The sequence below is a fragment of the Hydractinia symbiolongicarpus genome, chromosome 4 (assembly GCF_029227915.1).
Source record: "Hydractinia symbiolongicarpus strain clone_291-10 chromosome 4, HSymV2.1, whole genome shotgun sequence".
NCBI lineage: Eukaryota > Metazoa > Cnidaria > Hydrozoa > Anthoathecata > Hydractiniidae > Hydractinia > Hydractinia symbiolongicarpus.
Window position 1 is genome coordinate 13,201,010 of NC_079878.1, and position 12,768 is coordinate 13,213,777.

Below are 12,768 nucleotides of genomic sequence, written 5' to 3' on the forward strand. Positions count from 1 at the left end.
GGCGTTGTGTTGGAGACTGGTACTTAGTGCGAAACGTTATGTTGGAGACTGGTACTTAGTGCAAAGCGTTGTGTTGAAGACTGGTACTTAGTGCGAAGCGTTGTGTTGGAGACTGGTACTTAGTGGCTGGTACTTAGTGCAATATTTCTTGTCACAGTGCTAGTTTCATTGATGTTTTTTTCTGTCTCTGCAAAAAAAAAGGAAATTTGATTCATGTGTGCTAAAGAAAAAAACCAAGAGATCCATATTTTTGCAAAACAATCCATTGAACTCTGCCTCTGCACCTTTTTTTGTGGAAATTCTCAAATACAGTTTAAATTTGCACACACAAAACTCGGTAAATATAAGAAATATCTGACTTCTCTCTCTTCATATATTTCCATAAAATAGTATAACATTAAATATTACAAAAAACAAATAATTACTTTTCTCTAACTTTTTTAAAATTTACAGAGCGGGATATAACAAACAACCTAGAAAATTTGATGATAAAGTAAGCAAAAAAATATCTTTTTAAGTTTTAAACATTAAGATTTTAAGGTATTTCTTTCTCACACCAAGATGATCGGACTAAGTATATATACGCTATGTACATGAACAGTTATGGTACCATATTGGATAATTATGACGTCATCGTCTTATTACCATGGCAACCACGACCATACAGATCGTTTGTTGCGTTTCTGTTTTTTAATATTTTTAGTTCCAGATGAACTATCGCCGTCCGACAAACATATATCAGGTTGTAGTCTCAGATGACCTTGAGGCTGGCATTTTGAGCATGAACCCCCACAATGCGCGGATAGTACTTTTCCGTCATTATTTTTGAACTGGGTTATTCTCTCTTTCATATTAGCTGGCGTACCACCTGCAATCCAGGTTGGATTACCTTGGATTTTCATATCAGTTCCGTTTAAGTTAATTTTAAACTGTCCTTTACGACAATCTTGCTTACTTTTTGAATAACAATCGCCCGCACTTCCGTACGCCATCTTGTTACCCACGGTGACGGCGTACGTGTAGTCATCGCGCTGAATGGCCATGTTGGATGGATTAACCCGTATACGTTTAAACCTAAAAATACATTTAACTTTCCATTAGGCAAGGCTGAGTTACAGATTTTATTATGATAGGAACTTATAACAAAACATACCATGTTGTTCCCCAGTTCTTTTCTGTCTCTGGAGGGGTTGCAGTCTCCGGACCCGAACAGCTATTAAAATTCACTAATCTTGGTCGGTAAAATTTACCGTAATTTTCCTCTGGTCCTTTATTTAACGTGAGATATTCTAAATTGCTATTCTTGGGATCTGTTCCAGCCATGTTGCGACAAAACACGTTGACGGTATGACACTTTGAATGAAGACGTAACGTATACTCATCGTCAGGAGCATTTTTTATATTGCTGTGGACTTCACTGCAGTTTCCTAGTAAATAATTTTGTTATGCCTTATTAAGCATTCGCAACATTCACTGGAAAAGTTAATACCAGTTTCGTAATTAGGGCAAACATAGCGCAAAAATTCGTTGTTATCGATTTTTTTAATTTGCAAAGTTTTATAAATTTCTAGACTTTCATAACCGAAGGATAGATGTTTGGCTCACTACAGGTTACAGACACCACTACATCTAGGTAACAATTTACCACTCACTATACGCAAGCCACACATATACCACGTAGTATATACATATACAAATACATATATACATATATAACACTGACTACATGCAGGTCACACATATACCACTTACTTGGAATATCATGCACAACATTGAATTTCGTGATCGGATTTTCTGAAAAGACGTTGGATTTCGATTTTTGACATTTGACATCAAAACCCAGTTTAAGGATACTGTTTTTCTCTTTCGAAAGCTGATACAACTCGATGTAATAGTGCACACCAGCCTTTAAACGTATCGAATAGGACTTTGATGCTTCCCTATAAAAGAGGTGGTACATAAGGCTTACATATAAACAAATATGTCTTGTATATAGTATATCTGAGATATACTCATAGTACATCCTCGTCGCCAGATTTTATCGGCTCCTGAACTGTATTACGAAGAGTGCCGCTATTAAATTAATAAAAAAGGTAGAGTGCCCTGTGGACAAGGTTGCTCATGGTATTCATTCTTGGGGGATAGGCGCTGGCGCTTTTTTTTTCTTAAGGTTTGACACTACCCCCATCTTTTTCATGTAATATCGTTGTCCTGGTTGTCTCGATTAGTACTTTTTGATTAAGACTTGCTCAAAAAAATGATAAAATAAGTGAGCACTTACTGTTTGGCTTTAGAACTTGTAGTGACTTGTGATTTTACTTCGGATTGTAAAGATGGCTTCTCAGCATCCATGTACAACGCACCTTGTTCGTTTGATGTTATTTCTAATACATACTCGGCTAATGATAAATAAAAAAAAGTTTTATAAGGGCAACAAAACAACAACAATAACAACAACGAAAACGAAAACAAAAATATAAACAGAAACACAACGATAAACTACAGAAACTACAATGAAAACGACAACGACAAAAATAACGTTACATTACCTGATATTGGCGGAACAAAATAACCACTAAGTCTGGCGGCAAATGAGCCGGTACCGATAGCCGTGTTGGCTTTCTCATCAAACAAAGGTGCTTCAAAGAGGTCAAGATATCTCACAATGGTAGCATTTTTCGATGCTATTTCTTTCTGTAAATCGCCAACGTTGGAAGTGGATGGTCTTTCAAATAATTCGTATTTTGTACCAGCGTAAGATCTTACTCTTGGTTCTATGAAAAATAAATAGTGGAAATGCAACGTCATAAATACCGTCATCAATAATGCCATGAAAACGGAAATTCTTGTTAATGAAATATATTAAAAGTTTAAATCTGTAAACCTATAGATTTGTTTTTTGTTAATATGTGGGTTAATAATACATAGTGTTCTTACCATATCTGCTACAGAAATCTTTAATCTTCTCGATGTCGCCTTCTTGTAAGACACAAGGGAACATATAAAACTCATCAACGCCGCCAGCCAATTGTTTATCGATTGAATTCAGTTTTTCTTTACCAATCGCAACAAATCCATCCCAATCCCCTGGTAACAGTTCACTTTGGCGATCTTTAGTGCTTTGGATCTTATTTGCTTCCAAGGGCTTTCCATTAATATAGATCACAGCCTAACAGATAACGTTAATATAGCTTAGGGAAGAAGTTAAAAAAGGCGAGAAAAGTTGGCCGAATTTAGTTTGGCGCGTAAATAAAATACTAAATTTAGTGCGAATTTAATACGGCGGAGGGCTAAAACAACAATTATGACGAAAACTTAATTCGCGGATTAACTCCTTTTCTGTGGGAACAGTTTTTAGTTGAGTCTGTCAATTTTTTGATTTCGTAAATAAACATGTTACACCGTGGCAAAAAATCGAGACAACAGTACAAACCTTGTTGTCAATTACACTGTAAGTAGCAGCAAGATGAGTCCATTCGATGAATTTGAAAACATCGTTACTGGTGGTAACTTGGCAAACGACTTTGTCGCCAAATTTGATGGAGAAATGCACACTTCCTTGTGGACGTACTTCTAACAGGTACTGACCTAAAGCACAAAGGAGGAGGGATCGTAAACAAAACACTTCGACCTTATTTCTTATGACTAACAAATCGTAGTTGACATTTACTTTGTGATCCACTTACCTTGACCTTTCGAATTGATCACAGAAAATACTGGATGAACTTTTCCGTCTCCAAACAAGTTCAACCATGTAGCTATGGTCACACCGTCCACAGGTTTTCCACGCACTTCACCGCCATTGATGACAAGTGCGCCGTCTTGCGATACCATCATTTTTGCTTTACATTTACTTGTGGTTTCTACACAATGAATAGAGTGAATGTTTAAGAATTAACTAACTAATCAGACAGATATTGCGATCAAATTAACATATCAGTGTGGAAAAACTTACCGTCGAAGTTGAATTCCCCGATTGCATTTCCGTTGTTTCCTTTTCCCGATTCATCATACACGGATCGATCACAGACAGTATCGAACGAGTACACCAATGTAGGTTCACACGTGTAGCCAGTATGTTCAACTAAAAAGAAAGCAGTAATTAGTGAAGAGGTTCTTCAATTTAATCGACAATATTAGCAAACCTAAATCGTGTTGAAAACTTTTTGCACTATATGTGCACTATATATTGCAATATACAGCGCACTATATATTGCACTATAATATGCACTATATAGTGCACTATATATTGCACTATACAGTGAAATATATATTGCACTATGTATGCATTATATATGCACTATATATTGCACTATATATGCCCTATACATTGCACTATATATTGCACTATGTATGCACTATATATTGCACTATATATTGCACTATATATACACTATATATGTACTATATATTACATTATATATACACTATATATTGCACTATATATGCACTATATATACGCTCTATATATACACTATATATGTACTATATATTACATTATATATACACCATATATGCACTATATATTGCACTATATATGCACTATATATGGACATTAAGTTTAAACTTCCACCAGTGATTAAGAAAGCATAAAATTCACTCACCTATTGTGTTGCCATATTCTGGATTTATACCTAAAAACAGATTAGATGAAAAATAACGTTATATAAAATGTTCAATAATTCGTCGATAGTAACATTTTCTTTCTACGGGTAAAACAGAATGGCTAAGCATCAAGTTCCAAAAAAAACTTGTTCAAACTGTCTAGAAATTTACGGGAAAATTATGCCTAAACTGTCCAGAAAACTAAAAAAAAAATCTTGCTACATCCGCCAAGGAAACTATGTAAAAATCTCTCCCTGAACTGTGACTGAAAGTGCAAATTAACTGACTCTATGACTAATTCTGTTTATTAATTAGATTGAGGTGAAAGCTGTGAACGATATTAATAAAGTGAGTGTATTAATTACCAGTTATGTTAGTGTTGTTAAGTGAAGATGCATATAACTCAGAACGTTGATGAAAAGACGGATGTTCTAAAACAACATATAACAGAAAATTATTGGTGTCATGTCACCTTTTTGAGCAATATACTAGGATATACAACTCTTTTTCTTTTCTCCTAATATGCACTGGATACACTTTGTCTTTTTTTACTGCGTTGGGTAAGCGAAGCAATAGAAATATGGCTTATTTATCTCACAGATTGGATAAAAAGAAACATTAATAAATACTAGTCGTTAACCCGTGGAAAAATCCACGGGCCGTCCGTCTTTATATTACACGCTATTTCGTGTGCCCGTATATAACAGATTATATTTTGCGAAATAGCTGATGGTATGAGCATTAACATAAGCTGATGCAGAACAAAAATATTGTGGACTTATATTCCACAAACAACCATAAAAATAGAATTCCTCGAATAGGATGTTTCTATGGATTTTTTTCACAAAAGATCCGAAAATTTTAGGATCATTTAGGAGGATTTTATTTTTTTATGTTTTTTTTATGTTTTTAAGTGTGGGAACCCTGAACAACATACACCTTTCCTTTTTTCCCATCGTTTTTTTCTGTCTCTTATTTAGAACACTGTATTGACAGATACTGGGGCCGCAGAGAATTACTTGATAATTATGTGTGAGTAAACAAAAAGCGATTTACGAGTACAAAGATGATATATAGGAACATTTACCTTCACAAATCTCCGCCGCTAGTTCGTCAACATAGTTAGCAATTGCACCATAATCTTGGACGAGAAATACTGACCCGTCATGATTGGCTATATTTTTTAGTTCTTCTATATTCGTTTGATTTCCCAACCCAACAGAGACCACATGTACATCGTGATCTTTTAAACGCTGAGCAGCTGCAGTTAAGTTTCCGGAACCTGTGTGAAGCATTGATGGAATAACATGAACTGATTTAATAATATACAGTCGTAAAATGGACAAAAGAATAACGATAGTAAGAGAATACTTGTTTTTTTTTGCAAAAAAAAATTGTCGTGAATTCGAGACATTTCGGGATTTTTCAGTGCAAATCGGAAATGCGAAAGATATTAAAATCATCCATTAGCAAAAATTACTTTTCACGAAAAAAGGCTTAAATTGGCAGATCAGCAAAAAAATTCCCGCGATACAAAAAAAAATAAGATTCAAAAAATATTTCACAAAAAAGAATGCACAAATTTCTACCCCTGAAAATTACTTCTCATAAGGTATATTCTAAAAGGGTCGAAAATTCAGGGTAATATCCTTCACACATCCAAATGAGTGTTCAAAAAGCATCTGTAGTGTATCATCATGACACTCACCTTTATCAGATTCTCCGTCAGTCAACAAGACAACGACATCAGGAACATCTGGCCTGTCGCTATGACCTGGCGCTAAAATTTGCTCTGATACAAATTCCAAAGCAAGGTCGATCCTTGTTCCTCCAGTTAGCGGCTTCATCATATCTAGGAAGAAGTCGCAATTAAACAATAGAAAGACATTTACTCCTCCTCGATTCCCTACAGTACAGATTTTTATTCCTGTTGCGCCAATCATTATTCTTTCTTATTGCTCTGTAAGTTATTAATGCAAAATATAACCTGTCCTGTAAATTAGTATACCTATTTTTTACGCCGTTCCGGAAAATATTACACCTACCTATAACAGCTTCAACTAGTCCTTGGTTTCCATTTAAGTCCAGTTCTCTTTGTGGTGTAGAGGAGTACAAAATGATCGCAATGTTAGTTTCCGTGCCATTCACGTTAAATCGTTTAACCAGTTTTTTTAAAAATGATTTTACGTCCAACCAGTATGGAATAATACTCGAGGAGCCATCGACCAACAGCACAATGTCAATAGCGCGGTGACAGTGGAATGGTTGTTCTAGTGTGGTAGATGGCGTCGGAGACGTGGATGGCGTTGGAGCAGTTGAAATGATAGGAGCATCTTGAGCGGTTGGGTTGTCGATAATGATATCATCTAAACAGAAAATAAAAAATAAATCACGACATGACATAAATGCTATTTCGAAGAAGTAAACTGCCACTGGTAACAAACCACGTGATATGGTTACACCAATTGCAACACAAGACGAAACAAAAAGTTTCAGCTGGACGAACATACGAATAGAAATTAGTGTCAACGTTTATGTCATGCTGAAACATTTCTTATCGATGTTTCTTGGAACTCGGGATTATCAATAAAATTTAAAAATAGAAAGCACTGCAGTTACATTCAACCATACTTTTATAACACCGTGCAACTTTCCTAAAGCTGAAACCTGAGGGTTAATTATTTACTCTCCACTTTAGAGAGGTTTAATCTCTAATTTCTTCAAAGTGACTGGTAAAAAAATTGACCAAGGGGATACGAATTAAAAATCTATCTTTTTATTTCTTGAATAATAAATTGGATAAAAAAGTAAACATATAGATACAAGAAAAGAGTGAAAAACAACAACATTGTTTTCCAATGTCCGCCTTGTTGAGGTCATTTCACGTAAAACCGAAAAAGTGTTGTGCTGTAAGAGCATGTTGGAAAATTCGTCAACGACAAATCAAACTGTTCGCCTTATAGAGGTACCTGCTTTATAGAGGCAGCACTATATAAATTATGTCACGCTGTTCACCATTTTCTTTTTCTACTTCCAAACTATCATCAACAATTTTTCCCATTTATGAAGTATGCGTAGCCTCGCATAAAATACACGCTTATCAGCAAAACTAGGCTATTTTTTTCAAAAACAACAACAAAGCAATTTAATCTGTTAAAATTACGCTCAAAATGTTCTCCTGCGATACCTTTTTTCTTTCTTTTTTTAATTAAACAAAAATTTACCTTGAGGACACAACGATTTTGCGATGTCAACCATTCTAGCCTTGACCAACTCGTAATTAGCAAAGGTGAATATGTTTTCAGGTTTTGTTGCATAGCTTTGTATTTTATCCTGATCCAGACTGGCACCAACAGCAACAACGATAATTTCAACACCTAAAATATAATACGTATAATGATGTACAAGAAAACCTGTCCGCATTACATTTGGACATTTAAACTATAGATTTACACCAAGAAAAGGATGATTTCCAGGCGAAATATTCCAACCGGAGTGATTTTGATCGGCTGGCAGACGGTTGATCACAGAATTTGTTCCTACTTCTGACTGCGCAGAGTGTTCTGTTAGCCAATCAGAATCTTTGATTATTTTCCTCCGCACAAAATGTTTAGCCTAGTGGAGAAAGAGCGCTAAGATATCAAAAATTTATCTGTTGTCATAGCAATAACATACCTAAAGCTTTGATTGGTCGAAGGTAAGTCTCCGCTGGCTCGGGTGAAGCAATGTTTTCTTTACCATCCGAGATAATCATTAAATATTTCGGTTTGTCCTGTCTCATTCCCCATGCTGCATTGAACATCTTTTCACTTGCAAGTTTCGTAGCTCTGAACGTGTTTGAAAATCTATTGCCTGTAAATAAAAATTAAATTAAATGTTACCTGATGATGGAGTTTCAAAAAGCGGCATGTATTCGAATGTGGTGTATATAAGTGGTATATATGTGGTATATATATATACATGTGGTATATATATGTGGTATATATATATGGTATATATATGTGGTATATATATGTGGTATATATGGGAAAAAGCTTGGGAAGTTTTCTAGGAATCTTATTATTTTTAAAAAAATCGTTTTTAGTTTCCGAGATATAGGGATTGGAAGTTTTGCTAATCATGCAAAATTATGACATCATAAGTGCTAAGAAACAAGGTACAAATGCTAAGGAGAATAAGTAGTTCCACATCTTGATAAACCATTATTAATTGACCTCGTTTATATCAAATAAGGTGCTGCATTATTTCACATGCATGAATAACAAAGTTCTAAGTCATAAATCTTAAGAACTAGATAACTTTTCAAGCTTTTTCATTTTCTTTTTTTTTCGTAGGAACTAAAATTCACGAAAATGAATTCTCTTAAATTACCTCCCTTTTTTTTATTTATTCAGTATAGATACTTCTTTGTAAAACAAATTAATTTTCATACCATCATTCTCATCCGGTTTCACAACTTGATCCAAGTATGCAGCTTGCGCGGCTTTGTCACCTGCGGCGATATTCGCGACGATCGAGTTATTAAACCATTGGTCAGGATTATCGCTCGGACGTGTACTGAACGCGATGTATGCAAAATGCGTGTTATCTTTTGAGATATCGAAAGTCTTGGCTGTGTCTTTGACAAGAGCTTCAATTTTCTGAATGTCATTGGTATCTTGTATACTTCCGGAAAAATCAACAATGTAGCCTAAGTCCACAGTTGCTTCACATTCTATGGAACAAAGAAATCATGATAATTTTTGTTGTTGTGACCATATTGTATACACTTATTTCTTCGGAGGTGTGGTTGCCAAAACTGATTAACCCAAGAAACAATAATAAATGCGGGAAAAAAGATTTAGGAATTAAACATTGCAAATTCACATTCTTAAATATTCGCATTTTTTTTAATTTTTTTTTTTTTTTTGCAGGACTTTCTTCCGCGTAACTTTTTACCCATAGGGTAACTAGTTCCTTGCTGAATTTCGCACCAACATAGGCTACGAAAGATCAACATGTATCATTCTGTTAAACTAAAAAATCAAAGCAGAAATCTATATTTAGTACTTACTCGGTAAAGCACTATCACAGGGTGCTTCATTGCACGACTTAGTTTCATTGTTGGCCGATGCTGGAGTGCACGATCCATCACCAGGGTTACCACCTTCGCATTGGCGAGTTCGATACATTTGTCCTCCTCCACAGGTGACAGTACACGTTGACCACTCGCTCCATGGTCCCCATTTGGCTTCCGCTAAGAAGAGCGCGAAAATCAGTTACATAAAAACATTTTCAAAGATAAAAACAAAATTGATATCGGTTTCCAACCTCGTCCCAGTTAGGCTTTTTAAATTTGGACAAATATAAAAAGCCTAGCAAGTCTTGGAACGAGGTTGACTGGTTTCTCCAAATCTATACCATATATACAGAAAGATAAATTCAAGTTTGGACAAACTAAACTACAAAGGGACTGTCCAAACAGAAAGTTACAAAACAGGAACAACCTTATTAGCAAGACTCACCTGGAGTTGGCGTAGCTGTTGGACATATCGATTTCGCAATATCGTTCATCTTTTCTTTGACAGCATCATAACTGGTGAAGTTGAAGATGTTGGATGATTTGCTAGCGTAACCAGTTAGCGTTGACCATTTTAAAGATGTGCCAACAGCCACGACAATCACATCAACTCCTAAGCAAGAAAATTAATAAGTTAACTTTGGTATTATACGTCATGAAGGGTAAAAGCTTGCAGAGTGTTATAATAATTTTAAAGTGAATCCAAAATGGATTCGCATCTATTGACATTGGAAAAAACAATAACAAACATAAGGCCAAGTACACAGGACCATGGTATTTTTATGGTTGCACTCACCTTTGTTTTTAATGGCATCAAAGTAAGATTGGGATGGAGACATTCTATTTTCTTGTCCATCCGAAACCATGACAAGATATTTTTTAACATTTGATCGCATACCCCAAGCTTCGGTAAACATCGTGTCGTTTGCAAGTTTGGCTGCTCTCCCCGTGTTTGTAAGACCTGTTGAATTAAAGCGTGTTAAAATGTTTTTAATTAGAACATTTTAATAAAGTAACAACCAACATTGTTATAAAAAAAGTGCAGATGAAAATAAAGTGTTTTTCACCATATCGCTTAGCCCTAGTGAATACACCTCACAGTAGAGGCATTTTGATTAGACACTTAACTAACAGCACTACACTGCTTGAGTTCGGCCTTGTTTATTTCTATCACAAGCGTACTCTAAGCCAGTTTGTGTTTTTGTATAGGCATATCCCAGCTTGATTTTAATTTTACACTTGCTTATAAAGAAAACATGTAATATCTCATTCCTGCACTTATAGAATACCATGGAAGTATGTGGTATTTCATTCCTGCACTTATAGAATACCATGGAAGTATGTTACTACCTCTGATGTACATATCATCTGGAAGTGGCTCCGGGTCTGGTTTCACTATCTCGTTTAAATAATTCAACTGTGCAGTCTTATCTCCAGCTGCAATATTGGCGACCACGGAGTTATTAAACATGTTCTTCTTGTCGTTGTAAGGGTAGGTACTAAATGGAATGAACCCAACGTGTGTGTTGTCTTTCGAGATGTCAAATGTCATGGCGGAATCGATAATTAAACTTTTAATAGCAGCTTCCTCTTTTGCGTTTTCAACACTGCCAGAATAATCGACCAAAAAGCCGAGATCGATCGCTACTTCGCATGCTAAAATGGCATAACATAAAAATGGTAGAACAAGCTTGGTAAATGTATTGTATTTTCTAAAATAAATCAAAAAAAACTAAAAAGAGTCAAGCTATTTACCAGCTAAACACGGAGCTTCGTTACACGACTTCGTTTCATTGTTAGCTGTCGCAGGCGTGCACAATCCATCGCCGGGATTACCACCCACACATAGACGCATGCGATACGTGACGCCACCGCCACACGACGCTGAACATTCTGACCATGCACTCCACTCACCCCATCGAGCAGACACTAAAGCAAAAATAAAATAGCGATTGTTTCTACAGATACTGGAAAAGATGCAATGTGTTGAGAAGCGCGTAAATGTCTAAAAACTAAGACCCCACATGTTCACCATAAATCACCATAGTAAACACGCGTAGCACACCATTTACGTATTACCTGCAACGCAACTAAGGTTCAAGATAGCTGGAATGGCAGAGTTGATGTTGCTGTAATCATCCACGCGTAGTACATACGTCGGATCATTATTCGATATGTCCTTCAAATTATTCTCATTTACGTTGGAACCAACCGCGATAGTAATGATCTCAACACCTGAAGAAAAAATAGGATTTCTGTAATTCCTGGTTTAAATATTGCTACTTAAAGTCACTGGTGTTTAACTGGTATAGAACATCCTTAACCTCTTACGTTGCATAAATAAATGTTTCAACCGCTCCAAAAAGATTTGCTTTTAGTTCACTTCAAAAGAAACAGACCACAAATAACTGGAAACCAGACTCCAAAATATCAATCTGAAGTATTTATGTTTTTTTTGTCTCATAATTAACAACACAAAGGAGGAGTACCTTTCGCCCTGACAGCGTCTGCAGCTTGTTTCACAGTTTCTTGCTGCGTTCCGGAGGTGCTTTGTGTTCCATCGGAGATGAGAATGAGTACATGTTTTACATTTTCTCTCATTCCATTTTCCGCTGTAAACATGTGGTCTGCAGCAGCTTGTAAAGCAAGATTCACAAATGTATGGCCTATAAACCAACAAAAAGGAATATACAAGTGAGACATAAACACGTTTTTCGTTTTTCGTTTTCTTATTCAAATATCATTTTCTTAATTCAACATTTTATTAATTTCACTTTAAACTCCATTCAATGTACTTAGCGATTGTATTTTTTAAACCTGACAATTTTTAGGATGTTAGAAAATTGTTTGCAATTGCAAGAAAAAAATTAAAAATGTTTTAAACTTCTAGAGCGCTGTTTTTTTCTTTAGCTAAACAAACTGTAAGATTTTTGTGCAGATATCAGCATATTAGCATCTAAGCATGGGTATTGTAAAAAATTAATGATCGGCAAAAAGTTGTTGATGCATGCGTATGAAACACACTGAAAAAAAAACACGATTTCTGAAGTAAATTTTGATGACGCTGTTACAAATTCATGTTGAGGTTACGCATGTTTACTTAC

At 35.5% G+C, this 12,768-nt stretch overlaps 1 protein-coding gene across 2 annotated transcripts in view; it reads right to left on the reverse strand.

Annotated features, from left to right (window-relative positions):
• Positions 1–355: 355 nt before the first annotated feature.
• LOC130641387 (uncharacterized) overlaps positions 356–12,768 on the reverse strand; it is a 37,642-nt gene continuing 25,229 nt past the window's right edge. The window contains exons 56-79 of one of the 2 annotated variants that reach the window (XM_057448167.1): positions 12,154–12,330; positions 11,744–11,899; positions 11,420–11,593; positions 11,015–11,320; positions 10,461–10,625; positions 10,110–10,277; positions 9,659–9,841; positions 9,038–9,319; positions 8,281–8,457; positions 7,830–7,982; positions 6,651–6,971; positions 6,314–6,457; positions 5,693–5,887; positions 4,971–5,036; positions 4,605–4,634; positions 3,956–4,084; positions 3,687–3,863; positions 3,434–3,588; positions 2,938–3,169; positions 2,550–2,774; positions 2,282–2,399; positions 1,753–1,940; positions 1,154–1,427; positions 356–1,074 (exon numbers count right to left, since the gene is read on the reverse strand). In XM_057448167.1, the coding sequence (XP_057304150.1) occupies positions 642–1,074; positions 1,154–1,427; positions 1,753–1,940; positions 2,282–2,399; positions 2,550–2,774; positions 2,938–3,169; positions 3,434–3,588; positions 3,687–3,863; positions 3,956–4,084; positions 4,605–4,634; positions 4,971–5,036; positions 5,693–5,887; positions 6,314–6,457; positions 6,651–6,971; positions 7,830–7,982; positions 8,281–8,457; positions 9,038–9,319; positions 9,659–9,841; positions 10,110–10,277; positions 10,461–10,625; positions 11,015–11,320; positions 11,420–11,593; positions 11,744–11,899; positions 12,154–12,330 (4,628 nt within the window). In that variant the 3' untranslated portion in view covers positions 356–641. The remainder of the gene's footprint in view (positions 1,075–1,153; positions 1,428–1,752; positions 1,941–2,281; positions 2,400–2,549; positions 2,775–2,937; positions 3,170–3,433; positions 3,589–3,686; positions 3,864–3,955; positions 4,085–4,604; positions 4,635–4,970; positions 5,037–5,692; positions 5,888–6,313; positions 6,458–6,650; positions 6,972–7,829; positions 7,983–8,280; positions 8,458–9,037; positions 9,320–9,658; positions 9,842–10,109; positions 10,278–10,460; positions 10,626–11,014; positions 11,321–11,419; positions 11,594–11,743; positions 11,900–12,153; positions 12,331–12,768) is intronic. The other variant, XM_057448168.1, reaches the window with a different exon arrangement.